We start from the raw sequence: 22,691 nt of genomic DNA, 5'->3' as shown, positions 1-22,691 counted from the left end.
TTAAGTACTACTGTGAAGCTAAAATTAGTCTATTAAAATAAAACATACAAACTGTTGAGCTCTCAGTTCAAACAGATAGCTTTAAGAAACAAAACCTGTAGAAGCTATATACAATTATCACAAAAATAAGTATTAATACATCTACTAATAATTTTCAATATACATTCCAGTATCCACTGCAGAAAGGCTTCACGTTTTTACTAATTAATTTTTTTTTTAATGTTAAGTCTATATTACTACATAGTTCACTGACAACTGTACACTTCAAAGCAGTATGTACATTCCAGCAAATGGGCTATTAAAACAACCAGAAGGATGCCTTTTTAGGGTTTTTCAGGTTGATATAGCAACTACTGATTGTAACCAAGTTTGAGGTTGGATTTTATGTGCTAAGGTTTTACCCATAGTATTTAGTCACGTGCTTAAATAAGCTCTTAGTTTCCGTGTAAGTACCAGTGTAATCAAAGGGTGCCATTATATGTGACAGCAAAAGCCAAGCAAAGGAGCTGCTTTATAGCTGGCAGTTCACTTCTGCTGCAAAATCCAAAGCAGCAGTAATTTAGGAAAGACAGGAAGCATGCTTTTATTTTTACATTAATAAAAATTAAACCTCTGGTTGTTTACCATTTTGGACTTATATTCTGTTGGGAGTAAGGAGCTGCATTACCCCTGTCTGGGCCAAGTTCAACAGGATGTAAATAAAGAACACATTCTGTGCTTCTGAGGTTTGGATGAGCCATGTTGAGCTGAAATTTGCTCAGTCTCTGACAGGCGATGTACGAACAGTACACACAGACAAGAATGCTCAACAGAAAGTGCAATGAACTGAAGGCACATGGTTTACTCAACAACCTCTCTCGAGTTTTTGTTTGAAGCTTTTTGTTTTTCATTTGTTGGTAAGTGATCACAGCAAGTTACACAGCGATTAACAAAAAATTCCTATCCTCGGCATGCTATAACTATAAATGCTGCACTAAGTCAGAGATACACCCACCAAGAAGAGTATACTACAGGAGACAAAATATACAGTCTCTCACCTTTTATGTATAAGGTAATCCTCCAAAATATCAAGGCAGCGCACCATCTGAGAGAAGATAAGGACCTTGTGGCCTCCCGCTTTCATTTTTGGAAGAAGTTTATCAATAAGAACCAATTTACCAGCAGACTGGATCATTGCTTGCAGATGGAAGTCAGGAGCACTTGGGCTGTAAGTTTCTTTAAACTCTCCAAGGATTTTCTCTTCAGCACCTATCAAAGAATATAGTTCAGTATCTACAGGTGCATCTACACAAATATCTCCGTATACAGACAAGACTAAGTTAGCACAATCAGTGCTTGTCCCCTGAATATCCCCCATGAGCCACTGCTACCATCCCCCCAAACTGCAGAAATGAAAACAGAACTTGTTCTCACGTATTGTGTAAAAATCTACTGAAAAAAAACACAGTTCCTTTTGTCTCTGTGATGTTTTAAATGGGACATGAGTCTTAAAAACAGGATTTTGAAGACCTTTTCTGAAGCCTCACTATAACTGAAATTATAGCAAAACCTTTAAAAGCTTGAAGCAGGTTTTCTTGCAAGCAGGAAAGCCATCCAAATTAGTTACAACCAAGTGAGAAAAGATTTGTAAGTCAGTGAAGACTGACATAGCCAATACCACTTGCAAGAAGTATTCATTTTAAAAGTTAGTTCTTCTTAATAGTGCATTTAAAAAGATGTAAGATTTCCATGAGATAATCGCTTCTAAACGTTGTCTGAAATCCTACAAAAGGACAAATTCACATTTCAGGCCTCAAATATGCAACTGCCTCACAACTTTGTCCTGCATCTATCAAAAAAATGCCTCCACCTAATCCAATCCTTTGAAAGCCTGATGAAAACATCAGAGAATTACAGTAAGAGTTCTTACATATTTTAAATAAAAGTACAAAAAGTAGTTTAAAAAAACCCCAATCAGTCTTTATTACGTATTTACCTTTGATGAGATAAGGGTGATTACAGCATTTCCTGAGCTCCATCATAGTGTTAACCAGATTGGGGACATTTGCTTGCCCTGCTCCTTTGGATAAGAAAGCAAAATTTTTCTCCAAAATTGCTCGATAGTATTTCTTCTGAATATTAGTTAGTTCTACTTCAATTATAGTTTCCTCCTTTGGAGCCAGCTTTTTTTCTACATCTTCTTTTAATCGTCTGAGCATCATGGGTTTCAGGATAGCTTGTAGTTTCTGAACCTAAATGAAACATAACAGTTTGTTGGAACATGAAAAAGTAGTTTAATTAAAAATGTTTGAACTCCATATCACTGATATTTTTTCCTAAACTTATACAAAATATTTTCCAGATGGGATATTGCCTTATTTTTAACCCCAAATTACTAAAGAATTTTTTTATGTACTCCAAAATTAAAAAAAAAATATATATCTTTTTAGCATTTGTCCGCAAAGACTCTGCCTAAGAAGCCAGAAAGCTTTGATTTTTATTATTCTCACTGTTTACTTGCCAAATTTACCAAACCGACTCCAAAAAAGTTAAAATAACTCTTTAACATAAAATATCATACTTCGCTGATTTCTACTGCCTGCACAGTGTCGAGATACTGCACGAGAGAAGAACTCAGAGGTGATACACTGGGAGCGAAGGGGAGGGTGGTGACTTAGACACCAAAGCTCAAAATGAACCTATTCAAGGTGCAATACCTGCTCCTCTGTTTTAAGGTCTCCGAATTCTTGCATGAATGTAGATTCAGCAGGAAAACGCAATGGTTCAAGAAAATGAAGGAGGCTGAATAATTCTTCTACTGTGTTCTGCAGCGGGGTACCCGTTAACAGCACTTTATGTTCCTACAGAAGGAAACAAAACTCACATGACCTTACGTGCACACACTTAGAAAAGTTTGTGTGTTAAGTCTGAGCATCACGACCTGAAAATACCAGCTCTGAGTATCACTAAGTACACAGGTAATGCAGATGAAGTAAAAAACCTATGCAAAACTAGTCAGGGTGCATATTGTAGTAACGCACCAGAAGCCTCAAGATTCATAATAGTATCTGCTTTTTAAGACCTTGCACTGTATCAAATAGAACCTTAACTACAGGACTACAGAATAAGTCTGTTTTATATCCTACTATTGCTTGCTTTTATTGGTAAGTAACTTGATTAAAATACCTTCTAGGTTTTTAAACGTTACTTACTGCACAAAAACTATTTTATCATTATGAAGCAAATTTAAAATGAAATCTCTGATCATTATCAAAACGAACTATAGAATAGTACCATCAGAAATAGTCTGCTTACAGTTACAACTCGCCATGTTTTACTTAATCAAAAACATCCCAGCATCAGCTATAAACATTACCTACATCTGAAGAAAGTATTAGAAATAGGGATCTCCTGAGAAAGACTGCTTGAAAGGTCTTTTTTTGGCAGGTAAAACAAATTTGTGATTTATTATCCTGCCTACTGTACTTAAGTAGAATCAAACCCCGAAAGGGAAATACAGTTACTCACAAGGTTCATTAATTTTAGTCCTTCCAAGAGTTTGCAATTTTTATTCTTCAGTCTGTGAGCTTCATCAATAATAACGCACCGCCACTCGATCGCATTTAACTCTGGACACCCACCAAGAATCATTTCAAAAGTTGTGATAATGGCTTGGAATCTGTAGGTACCTCGAACGATACGTCCCTGGAGATTCATCAACACACACAATTTGTTACGTTACCTCAAATCTACTCCATTTAAAGATTTGGTTGCTGAAGTTTTATCAAGAGCCAGACAGCAGATTTTACATTATGAATTGTTTCATCATCCCATACACATTTATCACATCTCTATGCTTCTGTAATTAATACTGATGAGTAATTATCCATAGCCACAAATCCAATATTGTCTAACCAACAGTAAAATATTAACCACTTTTAAATTACAGATATAACCATCTAATAAAACTGTTTCCAAGGTGCATGTAGATAATATCACATTTTTAACCCTGGGAAAATCTGTAAGACTGACAGGAAAAAGCCTACAGTCAATCAATCAAAATATGAGACAGTAATACATGTAGCACTCATACAGTAAGTAAAAGAAATAAAAAATAAATCACCTGAGAACTAAATGAACACTTTTTATCCAGCTTACTCTACTCCATTGGTCTGACAAAGAGTACATAAAGCCTTCACTAAGGCAGTACACAATAACTCACTAGAGAAACAAGATGTCATTTTAATATTTGGCACTACTTAAAAGAAGTTTTCAGCCTTATCAATTTTCTAGAAACACCATGATAGTTTAAAAAATTGTTTATTTATGCAGAATATATAGAAAAGGCAATCCTCCCCCCTTTTAAAATAGTTAGATTTCAATGTTTTTTTCAAGCCATTTAATGTGAAGTATTTCAGACAGACAAGCAAAGGAAATCAACAGCTACATAAAGGTAACAGAGAGCTTAATGGGCTGCATTTTTATTCTCCCTGCTCTTCACATTCAGGCCCCAACTGCAACCATCTGTGTACATTTTCATCTCCACGTGAGCATCAGCGTCACTGCCATTCAACTGCAAATTACTCAGCGCACTGAAACAACGCACATCTTGCTGCAACCACTTGCAGAAAACGCACTCAGTAAGCATATGTTAAAGACTCCAATACGTCAAAAGGTTAAAAAAAGACATCATGGGATGTAAAACGATTTTCTCTACGACCTATGTACAGATAAGGTAAAGTATACGCTTCGTTACGACTACCTGAAAGAGGTTTTGGGTAAGTTATTGGGTATTAAGTGACATGACAATACCTGGGAGTCCCTGAAGTACATCTCATACTGCTGAATCATCTGCCTGCTGATCATGCTCCCGTGATACACCACAACGTTAAGGTCAGTCCACGTGCGAAATTCTCTTTCCCAGTTGGTTATGGTGGAAAGTGGAGCTATGATGAGGAAAGGCCCCCTTATTCCAGCCAGCAGGATTTCGTAGAGGAATGTAATTGACTGAATGGTTTTGCCCAGACCCATTTCATCCGCTAAAATGCAATTTCGCCTGAAAATAAAATACATGTATTTGTTATTAGTGTCAAAAGGAAGGACAGACACTAAAGCTCTTACTCAAATAGACAATTTATAAAACCAGAGCTCAAATACAGCAGTTTAAAACAACAGGCAAAATTGAGGCACCGGACAAAAATCAAAGACCCCCAAACTCTTTTGGGACAGCAGGGAGCTGGGAAATTAAGAATAAAGCTATCAGCAGGTAGATTACTCATGCACAAACTAACCAGAATAAAAAGTGCCATTTGTTGAAATACTTATTCAAAAAGCACCAGAAATCCTACACCTCCTATTTCAGAATTCAACAGCAAGCACCTACTTGAAAAAACATGCATTAAAAAAAAAGAGAAGTACTTACTCTGCCACTGATAGCATCTATATCTATTTCTGCTTTTTTGGCCCATTTCTGCCAGAAGTTGGGATCGTCTAGTGAAATATCAGTCCTGTTTCCAGATGCAACAAAACTAGCCTGCAATAAATAAAACTAAATCTTACCAACACCACACATCAAAAGTTTATAGATTGTGAATGCCTCACTGCTGCAAAGCCTGCATAACTTTATTTCATCAAAATCTCCCAAGCAGCTGTTGAGACTCTAGAAGCTACTTCCCAGCGCAAAGCAACTCAAAAGTTCTCCTCCCCCTTAATTTTTCAAAATCAGATCCATAATATATCAGAAAAATCTAATGAACTTTTATGCACCACCAGGAGAGAAGAACATTAAGCAGCAAGATTCTTCTGCTTCTGAGTCTGAATCTAAATTACTTGAATGGAAGAAAATAGAATCTTTTGAAGAGGCTTATCAGCATTTGGGGATTTCATCTCATGCAAAAGTACTCGCTTGAGGGAAATTTCAAAGGAGTGTTTTAAACTACCAACAATCAAAGCTTGAGAGCATGGAATAAGCTTAATTTCAGAAGGCATTTAAAAAAACCCTGATACACTGCTTTTGGGAAAAAGAGTAAATACAAATAAAAAACTCTAACTCTTCTGATAAAAAGACAGTGATGATGATGTTCCCTAATTGGTTTCCTATCTCTTCTTTAGAAGTCCATTTTTTTATTTAAGCCACAATCAGCAAGATATAACAGAGTCTAAATAAATGTATATTTATAAATAATATATATTACATTTATATTCTTAAAGGTTTTCCTTTTGCTTTGCACTTTCCCTTTTTTGGAATTGCCACAACTGCATTTGTGCAGTTCCTGTGTTCCAAACTCAGTTATACTGCTTTTATTTTTTAAAAATTATTTATTTAAGTATTTCATTTACCTGACTTAGTACTTGCTCAGATTCATATTTGCACATGCTTTAGAAATTAAGGAGTCCAAGTTTACTTTTCATTCTGTTCATCCAGTTTCCAGAATAGGCTTTTGGCTGCTATATTACTGTTTTTCTCTTACATTCTCAGCCCCATGTACGTATATATACTCTCCACCCCCTGCTATTTTAGGAGCTTTCTTTTTTTGCTTTTCAAACTCTTAGCAAAAAAGCTCAAGGTTCAAACTACATCCTACATGTAAGGCATCTTTAGGATAAGCCCAAAAATTCTTCAACTTATTCATTATTGTCTTACATACATTTTCCCCTGCTTTTGCTATGTGCACACGTAAGAACCCCAAAATGGACATCAGATAAAAGTAAAGGTAACTTTTTTTAAAAAAATGTAAGCTTTACAACATTCAATTCTATTTACAGCTCTATATTGTCAAGAACAGCTTGCTGCTTCTGCACCTTGGCAAATGTGGAGCCTCTTCCTTCTGATTCAATTGTGATAGTTTTAGTACGACGCTGCAAAATTTGGTCAATGTCTTCCTCACAGAATTTAGAGCCCTCATCCTCTTCATCCATTATGGCACCATAAGCACCTCTTCGAAGCAAGTCCTCTATTTCTTTTTTGGAGAGTTGTTGGATCTGAGCAAATAAAATAGAAAAAATTATACCCCAAAGTCTTCTCTATTTCTCTTTCCCCTTCCAATGTTTCTGCAACCTAACTGTGCCTTACACTTTATAAACTCAAAATCTAGATTATTAAAAACAAAGAGAACAGTCTAGTTGACAGTTGAAAATAATTTGTTAAGTGGTTATACTACACATTTTTTACAAGTATGCAACTTCTTTGGTTTCTCTATTCTCAACAATGTGATGTAATTAAGTTTTAAAAAGTGACCTGTTAATACTAGATGTAAAACTCAACTGACATTGAAGTAACACATATATTAATGTGAGAATCACGGAATTGTCAGAGTTGGAAGGGACCTCTAGAGATCATCTCGTCCAACTCCCCTGCCAAAGCAGGGCTGCCCAGAGCACATCACTCAGGAGCATCCAGGTGGGGCTTGAAGATCTCCAGAGAAGGGGCCTCCACCCCCTCCCTGGGCAGCCTCTGCCAGGGCTCTGCCACCCTCACCCCAAACAAGTTCTTCCTCAGATTTGAGTGGAACTTCCCATGTTCCAGCTTGTGCCCGTTGCCCCTCGTCCTGTCACTGGGAACCACTGAAAAGAGTCCAGCTCCATCCTCCCTCAAACCGCCCTTTAGATTCTTGTAAGCATTGATAAGATGATGTGTTCAGTGAGAAGATACACGGAAACAAAAGGAGACTTTGCTTCTTGTTTCAAATTTGACATTGGACCTTAACAGGCAAGAAACAATGAAAGATTTATCAGAAAAACTGACTGCATTAAAAATGATGCCAATTATATTGTTAGTCCACATCAGAAAACATAACAGAGATGCAAACGACAGAAAAATGGCAGCACCTGTCATTTAAAATAGTTCCCACATGGTTACAGAAGGAAAAGGGAAATCATTGCAAGAAATAGGTGTACGTACACCACCGACACTGTTCTCTCTCCCACTCATGCTCTGCAGGACAGCCTTGTCCAGGCCCAGCTTCAGACTGGCTCTGTCGAACATCTCTCTCTCGTAGGAGTTGCGCGTGATCAGCCTGTAGACCTTCACCGCTTTGTTCTGACCAATCCTGTGACAACGGGCTTGGGCCTTTGGAAGGAAAGGACAATGGCAATAAGAATTTATACTTACTTAGGAATCAGATAGGATTCTTTCAAGAAATGGTTTCTGCTGTAGCGCAATCTGAAAACCAACAGCATGAACTCCAAAGGAAGTCAATGCACATTTACTTAAACAGAAGCTATCGGACTTCTTCCGTATCGTAAAGAGTTTTCTAAAAACAGTGTATTAAATGAAATGCATGATCTGTGCTAACTGGTAGTGAATGGTATTCCTCTGGCAGTAACACTAGATAAGGGCATGCTTGCTCCTCAGTTATCTGATCTCCAGATACAAATGCTAAAGGAGCTGCAACTTGAGAACGGACTCAATTTCAGCAGCCAGTCCTAGATTTGATTAATTCACTGCTTCTTAATAAATATTAATCCTTCTCTATATATTACGTTTTAGCTGAACAGCTCTATTTCCATAAACTGTTAGTCAGCATATGCAAAAATCTAACCCTACATTTATGTCATCAAAATCTTAAGAGTTTTATAAACTCACTGAGTTAGTTTACCCGTGTTGTGCATTTAAAGAGTTATCAATCTGAACGAAAAAGCTGAACACGGATGACCTCTCCTATCCAAGTAGAAAGTATTAATCAAAAACATTAAAACATATGCCTTAAAAAAAGAGAACACTCTAAAATGATACATGTTCAACACAGAGACAACATTCAAAGTGACCAAATTTCTATTAACCTCACTGGTATGCTACGTAGAAAGTGTTAATCAAAAACATTAAAACATATGCCTCTAAACACTCTAAAATGATACATGTTCAACACAGAGACAACATTCCAAGTGACCAAATTTCTATCAACCTCACTGTTACACTAAAAGAAGTTACCTGCAGATCATTTTGAGGATTCCAATCAGAATCAAAGATGATACATGTATCTGCTGCAGTTAAATTAATGCCCAAGCCACCAGCTCTGGTGCACAGAAGGAAGACAAAGCGATCGGAGTCTGGTTTGCTGAACCGGTCGATGGCAGCTTGTCTGAGATTCCCCCGCACGCGCCCATCAATCCGTTCATATAAATATCTGGAAATCACCACAGATACAAACAGATACACACACAAATCATTACAAAATTTGTCAGAATTTAAAGGGGGTTTAGAAAAGATCTCCTGCTTGCGTGCTTATTCTTTACAATGAATAAAAGTGATTTAAACTAACTACGCTTATCATGGTAACGTAAGCAGGAATTGCAACAGAACACACATTTCTGTAGTGCCAACACACACCAAGTCCAAACATTGAGTGTTTTAAGACAAGTTCTTCTGAATTTTGTCCATTAAAGCAAGTGCCTGATTATCCATACCAGGAAACATGTGTTACCACGGCACTTCAATGTATTAAAACACACCATAACCTGAAGTCCCATGTGGACACTTACAGGTTTTTCAGGTGCTGTTATTCCTGGCTGCCTGCCTAGGGTCAGAGAGGCAGGACAGTGTACTTTGGTTTTCTACACCAAATTGTCTGAATACGTGAGGGGTAACCAAGTAACTGGCAAAAAGGAGTACTTGGTGAGCTGTCACCCGACAAACTGCGTATTGATTCTGTCAAGATTAAGAGAAATGGAACAAAAATGACATGACAGCACCTCTGCCAGTCTTTATCAAGGCATCAATGAACCCAGGGCTTCCTAAACTAAAACCAGCACATTTAAAAGCCTGAAGTAAAACTGTTATTTTTGTTACCTTTGATAATTACAAGGACTCCTATGAAACTTCTGAAATCAACTGAAATGTTTTATAAGGGAGCAAAGACTTCTGCACGCTGTAAATTGAATAAGATGCTGAATGTGTATCTGCTAGTCAAAAAAACCTTTCACAACCGTTTTTCTTCTAATCAGCTATAAAATGGCACAGCAGATAATCCCCAGGACCACAGGCATTTTGGCAGGCAGCCACCTCCTACAGGCATAAATTCTGTTAAGTATTAAGTCTAATCATATGTGCACTCTAACATTTCTAATCAAAGGGTAGCATGGAGCAAGTCTCAGCTGCTCTGCCTTTCAGAAGATTCTACCTGTAGATACGATGCGCTAGTCTGGGTGTTATATCGTTGCAGGAAAAGAAGTGTTTTCCATACTGGGTTTTAAGTACTACTGTGAAGCTAAAATTAGTCTATTAAAATAAAACATACAAACTGTTGAGCTCTCAGTTCAAACAGATAGCTTTAAGAAACAAAACCTGTAGAAGCTATATACAATTATCACAAAAATAAGTATTAATACATCTACTAATAATTTTCAATATACATTCCAGTATCCACTGCAGAAAGGCTTCACGTTTTTACTAATTAATTTTTTTTTTAATGTTAAGTCTATATTACTACATAGTTCACTGACAACTGTACACTTCAAAGCAGTATGTACATTCCAGCAAATGGGCTATTAAAACAACCAGAAGGATGCCTTTTTAGGGTTTTTCAGGTTGATATAGCAACTACTGATTGTAACCAAGTTTGAGGTTGGATTTTATGTGCTAAGGTTTTACCCATAGTATTTAGTCACGTGCTTAAATAAGCTCTTAGTTTCCGTGTAAGTACCAGTGTAATCAAAGGGTGCCATTATATGTGACAGCAAAAGCCAAGCAAAGGAGCTGCTTTATAGCTGGCAGTTCACTTCTGCTGCAAAATCCAAAGCAGCAGTAATTTAGGAAAGACAGGAAGCATGCTTTTATTTTTACATTAATAAAAATTAAACCTCTGGTTGTTTACCATTTTGGACTTATATTCTGTTGGGAGTAAGGAGCTGCATTACCCCTGTCTGGGCCAAGTTCAACAGGATGTAAATAAAGAACACATTCTGTGCTTCTGAGGTTTGGATGAGCCATGTTGAGCTGAAATTTGCTCAGTCTCTGACAGGCGATGTACGAACAGTACACACAGACAAGAATGCTCAACAGAAAGTGCAATGAACTGAAGGCACATGGTTTACTCAACAACCTCTCTCGAGTTTTTGTTTGAAGCTTTTTGTTTTTCATTTGTTGGTAAGTGATCACAGCAAGTTACACAGCGATTAACAAAAAATTCTTATCCTCGGCATGCTGTAATTATAAATGCTGCACTAACAGTCAGAGATAACACCCACCGAGAAGAGTATACTACAGGAGACAAAATATACAGTCTCTCACCTTTTATGTATAAGGTAATCCTCCAAAATATCAAGGCAGCGCACCATCTGAGAGAAGATAAGGACCTTGTGGCCTCCCGCTTTCATTTTTGGAAGAAGTTTATCAATAAGAACCAATTTACCAGCAGACTGGATCATTGCTTGCAGATGGAAGTCAGGAGCACTTGGGCTGTAAGTTTCTTTAAACTCTCCAAGGATTTTCTCTTCAGCACCTATCAAAGAATATAGTTCAGTATCTACAGGTGCATCTACACAAATATCTCCGTATACAGACAAGACTAAGTTAGCACAATCAGTGCTTGTCCCCTGAATATCCCCCATGAGCCACTGCTACCATCCCCCCAAACTGCAGAAATGAAAACAGAACTTGTTCTCACGTATTGTGTAAAAATCTACTGAAAAAAAACACAGTTCCTTTTGTCTCTGTGATGTTTTAAATGGGACATGAGTCTTAAAAACAGGATTTTGAAGACCTTTTCTGAAGCCTCACTATAACTGAAATTATAGCAAAACCTTTAAAAGCTTGAAGCAGGTTTTCTTGCAAGCAGGAAAGCCATCCAAATTAGTTACAACCAAGTGAGAAAAGATTTGTAAGTCAGTGAAGACTGACATAGCCAATACCACTTGCAAGAAGTATTCATTTTAAAAGTTAGTTCTTCTTAATAGTGCATTTAAAAAGATGTAAGATTTCCATGAGATAATCGCTTCTAAACGTTGTCTGAAATCCTACAAAAGGACAAATTCACATTTCAGGCCTCAAATATGCAACTGCCTCACAACTTTGTCCTGCATCTATCAAAAAAATGCCTCCACCTAATCCAATCCTTTGAAAGCCTGATGAAAACATCAGAGAATTACAGTAAGAGTTCTTACATATTTTAAATAAAAGTACAAAAAGTAGTTTAAAAAAACCCCAATCAGTCTTTATTACGTATTTACCTTTGATGAGATAAGGGTGATTACAGCATTTCCTGAGCTCCATCATAGTGTTAACCAGATTGGGGACATTTGCTTGCCCTGCTCCTTTGGATAAGAAAGCAAAATTTTTCTCCAAAATTGCTCGATAGTATTTCTTCTGAATATTAGTTAGTTCTACTTCAATTATAGTTTCCTCCTTTGGAGCCAGCTTTTTTTCTACATCTTCTTTTAATCGTCTGAGCATCATGGGTTTCAGGATAGCTTGTAGTTTCTGAACCTAAATGAAACATAACAGTTTGTTGGAACATGAAAAAGTAGTTTAATTAAAAATGTTTGAACTCCATATCACTGATATTTTTTCCTAAACTTATACAAAATATTTTCCAGATGGGATATTGCCTTATTTTTAACCCCAAATTACTAAAGAATTTTTTTATGTACTCCAAAATTAAAAAAAAAATATATATCTTTTTAGCATTTGTCCGCAAAGACTCTGCCTAAGAAGCCAGAAAGCTTTGATTTTTATTATTCTCACTGTTTACTTGCCCAATTTACCAAACCGACTCCAAAAAAGTTAAAATAACTCTTTAACATAAAATATCATACTTCGCTGATTTCTACTGCCTGCACAGTGTCGAGATACTGCACGAGAGAAGAACTCAGAGGTGATACACTGGGAGCGAAGGGGAGGGTGGTGACTTAGACACCAAAGCTCAAAATGAACCTATTCAAGGTGCAATACCTGCTCCTCTGTTTTAAGGTCTCCGAATTCTTGCATGAATGTAGATTCAGCAGGAAAACGCAATGGTTCAAGAAAATGAAGGAGGCTGAATAATTCTTCTACTGTGTTCTGCAGCGGGGTACCCGTTAACAGCACTTTATGTTCCTACAGAAGGAAACAAAACTCACATGACCTTATGTGCACACACTTAGAAAAGTTTGTGTGTTAAGTCTGAGCATCACGACCTGAAAATACCAGCTCTGAGTATCACTAAGTACACAGGTAATGCAGATGAAGTAAAAAACCTATGCAAAACTAGTCAGGGTGCATATTGTAGTAACGCACCAGAAGCCTCAAGATTCATAATAGTATCTGCTTTTTAAGACCTTGCACTGTATCAAATAGAACCTTAACTACAGGACTACAGAATAAGTCTGTTTTATATCCTACTATTGCTTGCTTTTATTGGTAAGTAACTTGATTAAAATACCTTCTAGGTTTTTAAACGTTACTTACTGCACAAAAACTATTTTATCATTATGAAGCAAATTTAAAATGAAATCTCTGATCATTATCAAAACGAACTATAGAATAGTACCATCAGAAATAGTCTGCTTACAGTTACAACTCGCCATGTTTTACTTAATCAAAAACATCCCAGCATCAGCTATAAACATTACCTACATCTGAAGAAAGTATTAGAAATAGGGATCTCCTGAGAAAGACTGCTTGAAAGGTCTTTTTTTGGCAGGTAAAACAAATTTGTGATTTATTATCCTGCCTACTGTACTTAAGTAGAATCAAACCCCGAAAGGGAAATACAGTTACTCACAAGGTTCATTAATTTTAGTCCTTCCAAGAGTTTGCAATTTTTATTCTTCAGTCTGTGAGCTTCATCAATAATAACGCACCGCCACTCGATCGCATTTAACTCTGGACACCCACCAAGAATCATTTCAAAAGTTGTGATAATGGCTTGGAATCTGTAGGTACCTCGAACGATACGTCCCTGGAGATTCATCAACACACACAATTTGTTACGTTACCTCAAATCTACTCCATTTAAAGATTTGGTTGCTGAAGTTTTATCAAGAGCCAGACAGCAGATTTTACATTATGAATTGTTTCATCATCCCATACACATTTATCACATCTCTATGCTTCTGTAATTAATACTGATGAGTAATTATCCATAGCCACAAATCCAATATTGTCTAACCAACAGTAAAATATTAACCACTTTTAAATTACAGATATAACCATCTAATAAAACTGTTTCCAAGGTGCATGTAGATAATATCACATTTTTAACCCTGGGAAAATCTGTAAGACTGACAGGAAAAAGCCTACAGTCAATCAATCAAAATATGAGACAGTAATACATGTAGCACTCATACAGTAAGTAAAAGAAATAAAAAATAAATCACCTGAGAACCAAATGAACACTTTTTATCCAGCTTACTCTACTCCATTGGTCTGACAAAGAGTACATAAAGCCTTCACTAAGGCAGTACACAATAACTCACTAGAGAAACAAGATGTCATTTTAATATTTGGCACTACTTAAAAGAAGTTTTCAGCCTTATCAATTTTCTAGAAACACCATGATAGTTTAAAAAATTGTTTATTTATGCAGAATATATAGAAAAGGCAATCCTCCCCCCTTTTAAAATAGTTAGATTTCAATGTTTTTTTCAAGCCATTTAATGTGAAGTATTTCAGACAGACAAGCAAAGGAAATCAACAGCTACATAAAGGTAACAGAGAGCTTAATGGGCTGCATTTTTATTCTCCCTGCTCTTCACATTCAGGCCCCAACTGCAACCATCTGTGTACATTTTCATCTCCACGTGAGCATCAGCGTCACTGCCATTCAACTGCAAATTACTCAGCGCACTGAAACAACGCACATCTTGCTGCAACCACTTGCAGAAAACGCACTCAGTAAGCATATGTTAAAGACTCCAATACGTCAAAAGGTTAAAAAAAGACATCATGGGATGTAAAACGATTTTCTCTACGACCTATGTACAGATAAGGTAAAGTATACGCTTCGTTACGACTACCTGAAAGAGGTTTTGGGTAAGTTATTGGGTATTAAGTGACATGACAATACCTGGGAGTCCCTGAAGTACATCTCATACTGCTGAATCATCTGCCTGCTGATCATGCTCCCGTGATACACCACAACGTTAAGGTCAGTCCACGTGCGAAATTCTCTTTCCCAGTTGGTTATGGTGGAAAGTGGAGCTATGATGAGGAAAGGCCCCCTTATTCCAGCCAGCAGGATTTCGTAGAGGAATGTAATTGACTGAATGGTTTTGCCCAGACCCATTTCATCCGCTAAAATGCAATTTCGCCTGAAAATAAAATACATGTATTTGTTATTAGTGTCAAAAGGAAGGACAGACACTAAAGCTCTTACTCAAATAGACAATTTATAAAACCAGAGCTCAAATACAGCAGTTTAAAACAACAGGCAAAATTGAGGCACCATAAAAGATGCTCGCAAACGTTCCCTGGTTGTGGTGAAAGAATGACGCTGTCGACCACGTTTAGCACTGGCAAAACTTGAGCACGGAATGTTCCATGTGGTTCTCCTAGAATAATATTCCAAAACTTTTCTTTTGGGACTACGTCTGCCCTGATTAGAGGAATTAAAATTAATCAGACTTCCTACATGTACACTCAGCTTGACAAAACTGCTCGAAATTAATGAAGATTTCATAAATGTCACAGATGGAAAGTACCCCAGGTACATTCACATAAAAGGAGTGCGTTATAGCACCATGGACAAACTTCCCCTTGTTCCCAAAACTGGGACAGATGCATGAAGCCAAATACTGCATGGAGCACCACCAGGTGCTCACCCTCAGCCAGACCTTCCAGCTTGTACTTCAGTGGAAGTCGCTTTTTGGTTTAATTTCCTCATAGCCACTGAAAATTTATATTCAGTTATGTTAGTTTTACTCTATTCAGATTTTTTTTTTGTTACTATTGTTGATAAAACCCATACTCATACACCCAAAGGAAGAGAAATTTGTTTTTTTCAGTTACACCCTTTTAATTATAAGCAGAGAAGTTAAGATAAATTTAGCTAAAACCGTATTCATCCCCAGTAAGTGATTCACTCCATATGGTTTAAAATTTACATTAAAAGGCATTCCATGCATATACCTATTGTACCAGTTGAATAGGAGCCAGTTAAGTCCTTCCAGTTGATATTCCCTGAGCTGATTGCCATTTTTATATTCCCTGGACTGTTCTATCTTCTTCCAGGAGTTTGGAGGTGGTCGGTCCTTTAAGGGAAAGATTAACACATGTGCAAGTTGGTACAAAACATGTACGTGTACTTTTCCAAAACATGTTAACCCACTATTTCCCGAGTTCAACAACTTTAGATTTAGAATGTAATTATTCAACCTTAAAACTGGGAAGGTATCGTTAACATTACTGACTGGGAAAGTATCATTGTTAACATTACTGACTATGACTAGTCTGCAGAAACCTGAAATATGTATTTATTTGTCTGTATGAATTTATACTTTTAAAATTAATTTAAGACTATTTTATAATAATAAGTAGCAACTACTTTCTAAAACTAAGCATACGAGTAGCCTGGCACTGGTAATTTGAAACAGTAATTAATTTATACGAGAAACTTTAAGAATCCATGAAGTTTCACTTTGGAAGCTCTAACTCACAGCCAGCTGAGTATTTGGGAATACCAAAATCCCCAAAGTCTGAGTAACTCTGGATTTTGAAGTGGTTTGGGCAATCTACACGAGCTGATTGCCATTTTTATATTCCCTGGACTGTTCTATCTTCTTCCAGGAGTTTGGAGGTGGTCGGTCCTTTAAGGGAAAGATTAACACATGTGCAAGTTGGTACAAAACATGTACGTGTACTTTTCCAAAACATGTTAACCCACTATTTCCCGAGTTCAACAACTTTAGATTTAGAATGTAATTATTCAACCTTAAAACTGGGAAGGTATCGTTAACATTACTGACTGGGAAAGTATCATTGTTAACATTACTGACTATGACTAGTCTGCAGAAACCTGAAATATGTATTTATTTGTCTGTATGAATTTATACTTTTAAAATTAATTTAAGACTATTTTATAATAATAAGTAGCAACTACTTTCTAAAACTAAGCATACGAGTAGCCTGGCACTGGTAATTTGAAACAGTAATTAATTTATACGAGAAACTTCAAGAATCCATGAAGTTTCACTTTGGAAGCTCTAACTCACAGCCAGCTGAGTATTTGGGAATACCAAAATCCCCGAAGTCTGAGTAACTCTGGATTCTGAAGCTGTTTGGGCAATCTACACTGAGTTACTGTCATCTTGCCCTTTCCTTCTGGCATTTGCCCTGCTCACTGCTGCTCACTCCATCTCACAGTTGGCCAGTTCAGGGAGCCAGCACCAGGAATACAAAAAAAAGCAGACTTGGAATTGGTTTAGTTCCCTCAATCGATTCCACCAAGGGATCAGATGGAAGGCTTTATCAGCACACAGAGGATCATAGTAACAAAGGACATGACAAAACAGGCTGTAACTTTACCAAGGTAGCTCATCTTAATGTCCCTAGCAAGCTAAAGGAAAGCTGAGAGGCTGCCCATAGAAAATTACATATATAAAAATATAGACATACTTATATATAATTATATATATACACACAGACTCTCTAATTCACAAGCCTGCAGACTCAACTGGCTGGCTCTTAGCTCAGCAGGCAACGTAGAGAAATCATGAAGCTTTTGACTGATACTAGGTAGGGTTTCAGCAGAAAACACTCCCTTCAGAGAGCATCTGCATCCCGACGTGCACAAACTCACACTTCCAAGCAAAAATATTTTTAGCAAGAGCTTTTCCGATCGGCTCTACTTCCCCCTCCTCTATGTTTCTCAGTATTTATAAAAGCTTGCATTCGCTCTAGACTCCTGTGGCAGCTCTGAATTTTAGATTAGCATTTTCTCTCCTCTGTTGCCCACGTGGGCAGCAGGTCTGAGAGCAGCAGTAGCCTCTCCCCCAGCTGCTGGGGCTGCCTCCCCTCGCCCACCCGCAGCATCTCTCAGCTCCCCCAGCCCCAGCAGCCCCCGCAAACGCTGGAGCTGCAACGACAAATCCCTGGTGCTGATGCTAAGATGACTGTCACCCGTACGGCTGCGCTTTCAGCAGCTTCTCTCAAAGCCAAATATGGGAACAGAGAGGTATAAAAGCCCACGTGCCAAAACGGCAGGGTGTTAAATACTAGAAAAATGACCTAAATGTAATACGAAGATGTTCAATGACTACTATCGTTGTCTGCAGATGGAAAAGCCACTAACATAAAAGCCTAAAAATTAAAACTCCGTGCATATTCAGTTATGTAAAATAAATAGGTTAAAAGAAGTGCTGTACTACACCACACAGGACGTGTCTTACTCTGACAAATCCGTGCATATTCAGTTATGTAAAATAAATAAGTTAAAAGAAGTGCTGCTTTAACAGGACATGTCTTACTCTGACAATGACATGCAGGACTTTAAGTAGAACTATTTTGTTTTCTCCCGCTCTACTGATAATTTTAAGATAAATCACATCTCCTTATTACGCATATTTTTCTTCCTTTCAACTAGCCCTTGATGGCAAGAAGAAAAATAAAAGCAGGAAATAATTACGGAATCTGTCTGTCAGATTCTCTTTGCCAATTTCCTTCAGTGTTGAAGCGCAAGACTTAGCTCTGTTAGTCTATAAAAGGATGGTTATACTTTATTCTGTTTTCTCATCTAGACTTAGCTCTGTTAGTCTATAAAAGGATGTTTATACTTTATTCTGTTTTCTCCTCATCGTAATGGTGTTTAGATTCTGTGATAGCCAGTTTAAACGCGTTGCTCATCACTCAGTTAAAAGCTCAGGAAGTTATAGCACTTCATACTTTTTCCCTAAATCAAGATTTAATTCTTTTTTTAACCAAGTAATAAATTAGATGAGAATATTTACCTCTGGCTACCTGAAAATATTGTTATTCTTAGGTATCAAGGCTCACAGATCCTTTACACAGAATGTCAATGAGCTTTATGTTTTAACACAAAAGTTTAAAGTGGGAAAATCAAATCCAATTTGCCAAGACAGACAAGTAAATGAGGTATAATTTTACCAATCTCCTTGAGTCAGGCCTGGAAGCTTGCAATTGTTCAAATTCTTCTATTTTTGCTTGATCTACATCTTCTTTCAGCTCCCACGTACTGTCTTCATATGGCAACGAACACCATTTTACTAAATAGTAAATAACAGGCTGCAGAAGAAAATTCTGAATGTTATCAGCTTTTAATTTAGTATACAGGCTGTTAATATGCCTTACTATTTGAGTCGCTAGCTTACATGAGAGCCGGAAACTAAAAGCACATTTCTGATACTTTTTTAAAAGATGATCTGTGTAGGTTCTTGTTATTTACAATCTGATCCTTGAATTCTCATACTCTGCCACTTGTAGACCCCTGGAGTACTTTTTAATCCCTCTGTCCCACAAGTCAGTCTCAGGGAAGATAAATTAGTACATTCATGATGTTTGTGGAAATGGGGGGGATGCCTCCACCAATTAACTACAGATGTTAACACAGAGGTGCTACCCAGAACTTTTCCTCCACTCTCCAAATCAAGCTACCTAAGTCCAAACCACAGAGGTTGAGAAAGTTCCTAAAGCAGAAATCTTCTCAAAAAAATAGAGAACCTTACAGTTCTGCTGGGAGATATATATAAAATTTTAGGAAAAGTCTCGGAAGATGGAACCAAAGCAGATTATTTAATTTATTTAGATTAAAAGCCATCTTCCAAGAAGCTGGGGGCAAGGCAAAAAGGACAAAAAAAAGGCTTACTCTCTCTAAGAGTGTAATAATGACAACTCTGCTACACACAATGAAAACTAATATTAACCCTCAAACCCTGCTTTAGGAAGATTAATGCAGAAACCACTGGGTAAGAGTCTGCTCATTTTGCTATCTACAGGAACAGGGTAAGTATCACAGCTATTCCAACAGCCTTCATCAACAACTTTGCTAGTCTGTTCTCATCTCAGGTTTTGTTCTGTAATACCTTTCCAGAAGAGGCATTTTATGTTTAAAAAAAAGAGTTTTGACAAATACAGAGGGAAAGGTCCACTGGTGGCTATCAAAATGCTTCTCAATCAGTGGTTGCCTAAAGCCTAGGGACAGAGTTGGAGAGAAAGAGGGAACCACCAGGGTCCTGCCTTGTGCTCTCTTCAGCAGTGACCCTTTGTCAGTATCAGAGGGACAGGACAGTGCAAGGGATCAGCCTTTTGTCAGAATTCAGAAGGCAATTATCAAAACCTCAAATTTACGTCAGTAACTACTTAAGCTTTGTCTACGACAGTGCAAGGGATCAGCCTTTTGTCAGAACTCACAAGGCAATTATCAAACCTCAAATTTATGTCAGCAACTACCTAAGCTTTGTCTATTATGATCTACTAATACTAATAAATATACAAATAAATATTCAAGCTATTGCACTCTGTTCTCTATTTCAAAATGCATGGTTATCATAGGAAATTACAATTGTCACATCTCATAAAAAATATTATTGAAGCTTAAAATCATTAAGGTGTTACTCTGCGATCTGCTAAAATTCTGATTAGCAAACACTACATGGAAGTGTACCTTCTTGACTTGCTTTAACATATATTTACCTCACCAGTGTCCTTATCTTCACAAAGAGATACTTCTAATACCCGGTCTACTTCAACATAGTCAGGATTAAAAGGTTCTTCTTCCATCTGCAATGCAAGATCAATAAAAATCAGTAGCAAGGCAAAAAAAGCTGGTATATGCTAAGACTTGGTACACAAAATGATTTTGACAGTTGGAAACTATTGAGGTTTTTGCACACATCTTAAATATATTTATTTATTTTTGGGGTGGGAGCAACTGGTACTCAAGAGGGATCTGATACTAGAATAGAAAATGCAGTCATTTAGGGAAGAACTGTTTTCTTGGAAAAGTCATATATACTAACATAAGCTTTCCCTCCTTACAACTTTTAAGTAGTTATCCAAACAATCCAAATTTTAAACCATGCAAGTCTGGTTAATGCAGTGACTCCAGAAGAATTGCTCCTAAAGTTATGTTAAATTAACAACCCGCTGCTGCAACCAAAAACCCAACCCCAATGGCTAATTTTCACTTCTCAACGTGCAGTTGTTCTATTTAAAAGAAAACTATTAATCACAACTTTGCAAGGAAAAAAAAGAGCTTATTTAATTGTACATTTCATACTCACATCTGCAAAAAAGTGAGCTCTTTGTGCTTGCCTTAGTTTGAATCGTTTTATTTTCTGCTGGATTCTTTTATCCTTTAAAAGCTGTTGTTCTGTGGCCCACTCACAGTGGAGATAAGAGCTAAAATTATAGAGATTAACATTAACGTATTAGTGAAAGCAAAAGCTTACTATCTATTTTTAATATGCAGTGAAAATAATGTGTTTTATAAACCTGAATTTCACTCAAAAAGGAATATTTTATCACTTAAGACAGAATTGACTGTAAAGATCAAAGGTTTATTCCTCCAAATAATCATCTTGCAGCATCTAGGCAAGGCAGTGGTTTTGCACTAGGATCCATAGAGTTCTATGGATTCATAAATTCCTTTCACCTGCACTAAGAAGAGAAACAAGCGTATTTAAAGTGAGTTCAAATAAATCAAGTTTAAAATCTGATACCTCTATCAGACAGCACCTGGAGTTATAAAGCACATAATATATTAGATCTAACTTTTGCATGTGCTTCATGTGGTACCGCTGAACCCATTAAACCATGAGTGAATCAGGGCCCGTGGCAAAGAGAAACCTGCCATCAGATTGGGCTGGGAGAGAATCACACAGAATGGTATGGGGTTGGAAGGGACCTCTGGACATCATCTAGTCCAACCCCCTGCCAAAGCAGGTCGCACAGGAACATATCCAGGCAGGTTTTGAATGTCTCCAGAGATGAGACTCCACCACCTCTCTGGGCAGCCTCTTCCAGGGCTCTGGCACTCTCACAGGAAAGAAGTTCCTCCTCATGTTTAGATGGAACTTCTTATGTTCAAGTTTGTGCCCATTCCCTTTTGTCCTCTCACTGGGCACCACTGAAAAAAGACTGGCCCCATCCTCCTGACACCCTCCCTTTAAGTATTTATAGGTGTTAATCAGATCCTCCCTCAGTCTTCTCTTCTCCAGACTAAAATGACTCAAGTCCCTCAGCCTTTCCTCATCACAGAGATGCTCCAGGCCCCTCATCATCATCTTTGTAGCCCTCTGCTGTCCCCTCTCCAGCAGTTCCCTGTCCTCCTTGAACTGGGGAGCCCACAACTGGACCCAGTGCTCCAGACGAGGCCTCATCAGGACAGAGCAGAGAGGGAGGATGACCTGCCTTGACCTGCCGGTCACACTCTTCCTGATGCCCCCCAGGATGCCATTGGCCTTCTTGCCCACAAGGGCCCATTGCTGGCTCATGGGCAACCTGTTGTCCACCAGGACTCCCAGGTCTTTCTCCTCAGAGCAGGTCTCCAGCAGGTCACCCCCAACCTGTTCTGGTGCAGGGGGTTATCCCTCCCCAGGTACAGCACCCTGCACTTGCGCTTGAGGCTCACCAGGTTTCTTTCTGCCCAACTCTCCAGCCTGTCCAGGTCTCGCTGTGTGGTGGCACAGCCTTCTGGGGTGTCAGCCACCCCTCCCAGTTTTGTATCATCAGCAAAACTTGCTGATGGTACTTTCCACCCCTTCATCCAGAAGGAACATGAGAAGAAGCATGAAGGAACAGCGTCAAAGGAAGGAGAAGGTACAAGCACCGGTGCCTACACCAT

The 22,691-nt window shown here is 37.8% G+C and overlaps 1 protein-coding gene across 8 annotated transcripts in view; it reads right to left on the bottom strand.

The window, feature by feature from the left end:
* The window catches only part of CHD9 (chromodomain helicase DNA binding protein 9), a 106,762-nt gene that overhangs the window by 33,835 nt on the left and 50,236 nt on the right, over nucleotides 1-22,691 (bottom strand). For all 8 annotated transcript variants that reach the window (XM_014942345.1, XM_014942342.1, XM_014942347.1 and 5 more), the window contains 13 exons: nucleotides 21,130-21,247; nucleotides 20,540-20,626; nucleotides 18,995-19,132; nucleotides 16,022-16,143; nucleotides 14,961-15,204; nucleotides 13,677-13,853; nucleotides 12,866-13,009; nucleotides 12,145-12,400; nucleotides 11,207-11,417; nucleotides 8,909-9,104; nucleotides 7,880-8,047; nucleotides 6,781-6,960; nucleotides 5,402-5,512 (listed from right to left, as the gene is read on the bottom strand). In XM_014942345.1, coding sequence (XP_014797831.1) covers nucleotides 5,402-5,512; nucleotides 6,781-6,960; nucleotides 7,880-8,047; nucleotides 8,909-9,104; nucleotides 11,207-11,417; nucleotides 12,145-12,400; nucleotides 12,866-13,009; nucleotides 13,677-13,853; nucleotides 14,961-15,204; nucleotides 16,022-16,143; nucleotides 18,995-19,132; nucleotides 20,540-20,626; nucleotides 21,130-21,247 — 2,152 coding nt within the window. The remainder of the gene's footprint in view (nucleotides 1-5,401; nucleotides 5,513-6,780; nucleotides 6,961-7,879; nucleotides 8,048-8,908; nucleotides 9,105-11,206; nucleotides 11,418-12,144; nucleotides 12,401-12,865; nucleotides 13,010-13,676; nucleotides 13,854-14,960; nucleotides 15,205-16,021; nucleotides 16,144-18,994; nucleotides 19,133-20,539; nucleotides 20,627-21,129; nucleotides 21,248-22,691) is intronic.

This window comes from Calidris pugnax, unplaced genomic scaffold, assembly GCF_001431845.1.
Source record: "Calidris pugnax isolate Ruff unplaced genomic scaffold, ASM143184v1 scaffold28, whole genome shotgun sequence".
NCBI classification, from domain to species: Eukaryota; Metazoa; Chordata; class Aves; order Charadriiformes; family Scolopacidae; genus Calidris; species Calidris pugnax.
This window is presented reverse-complemented; position numbering and strand designations above follow the sequence as displayed.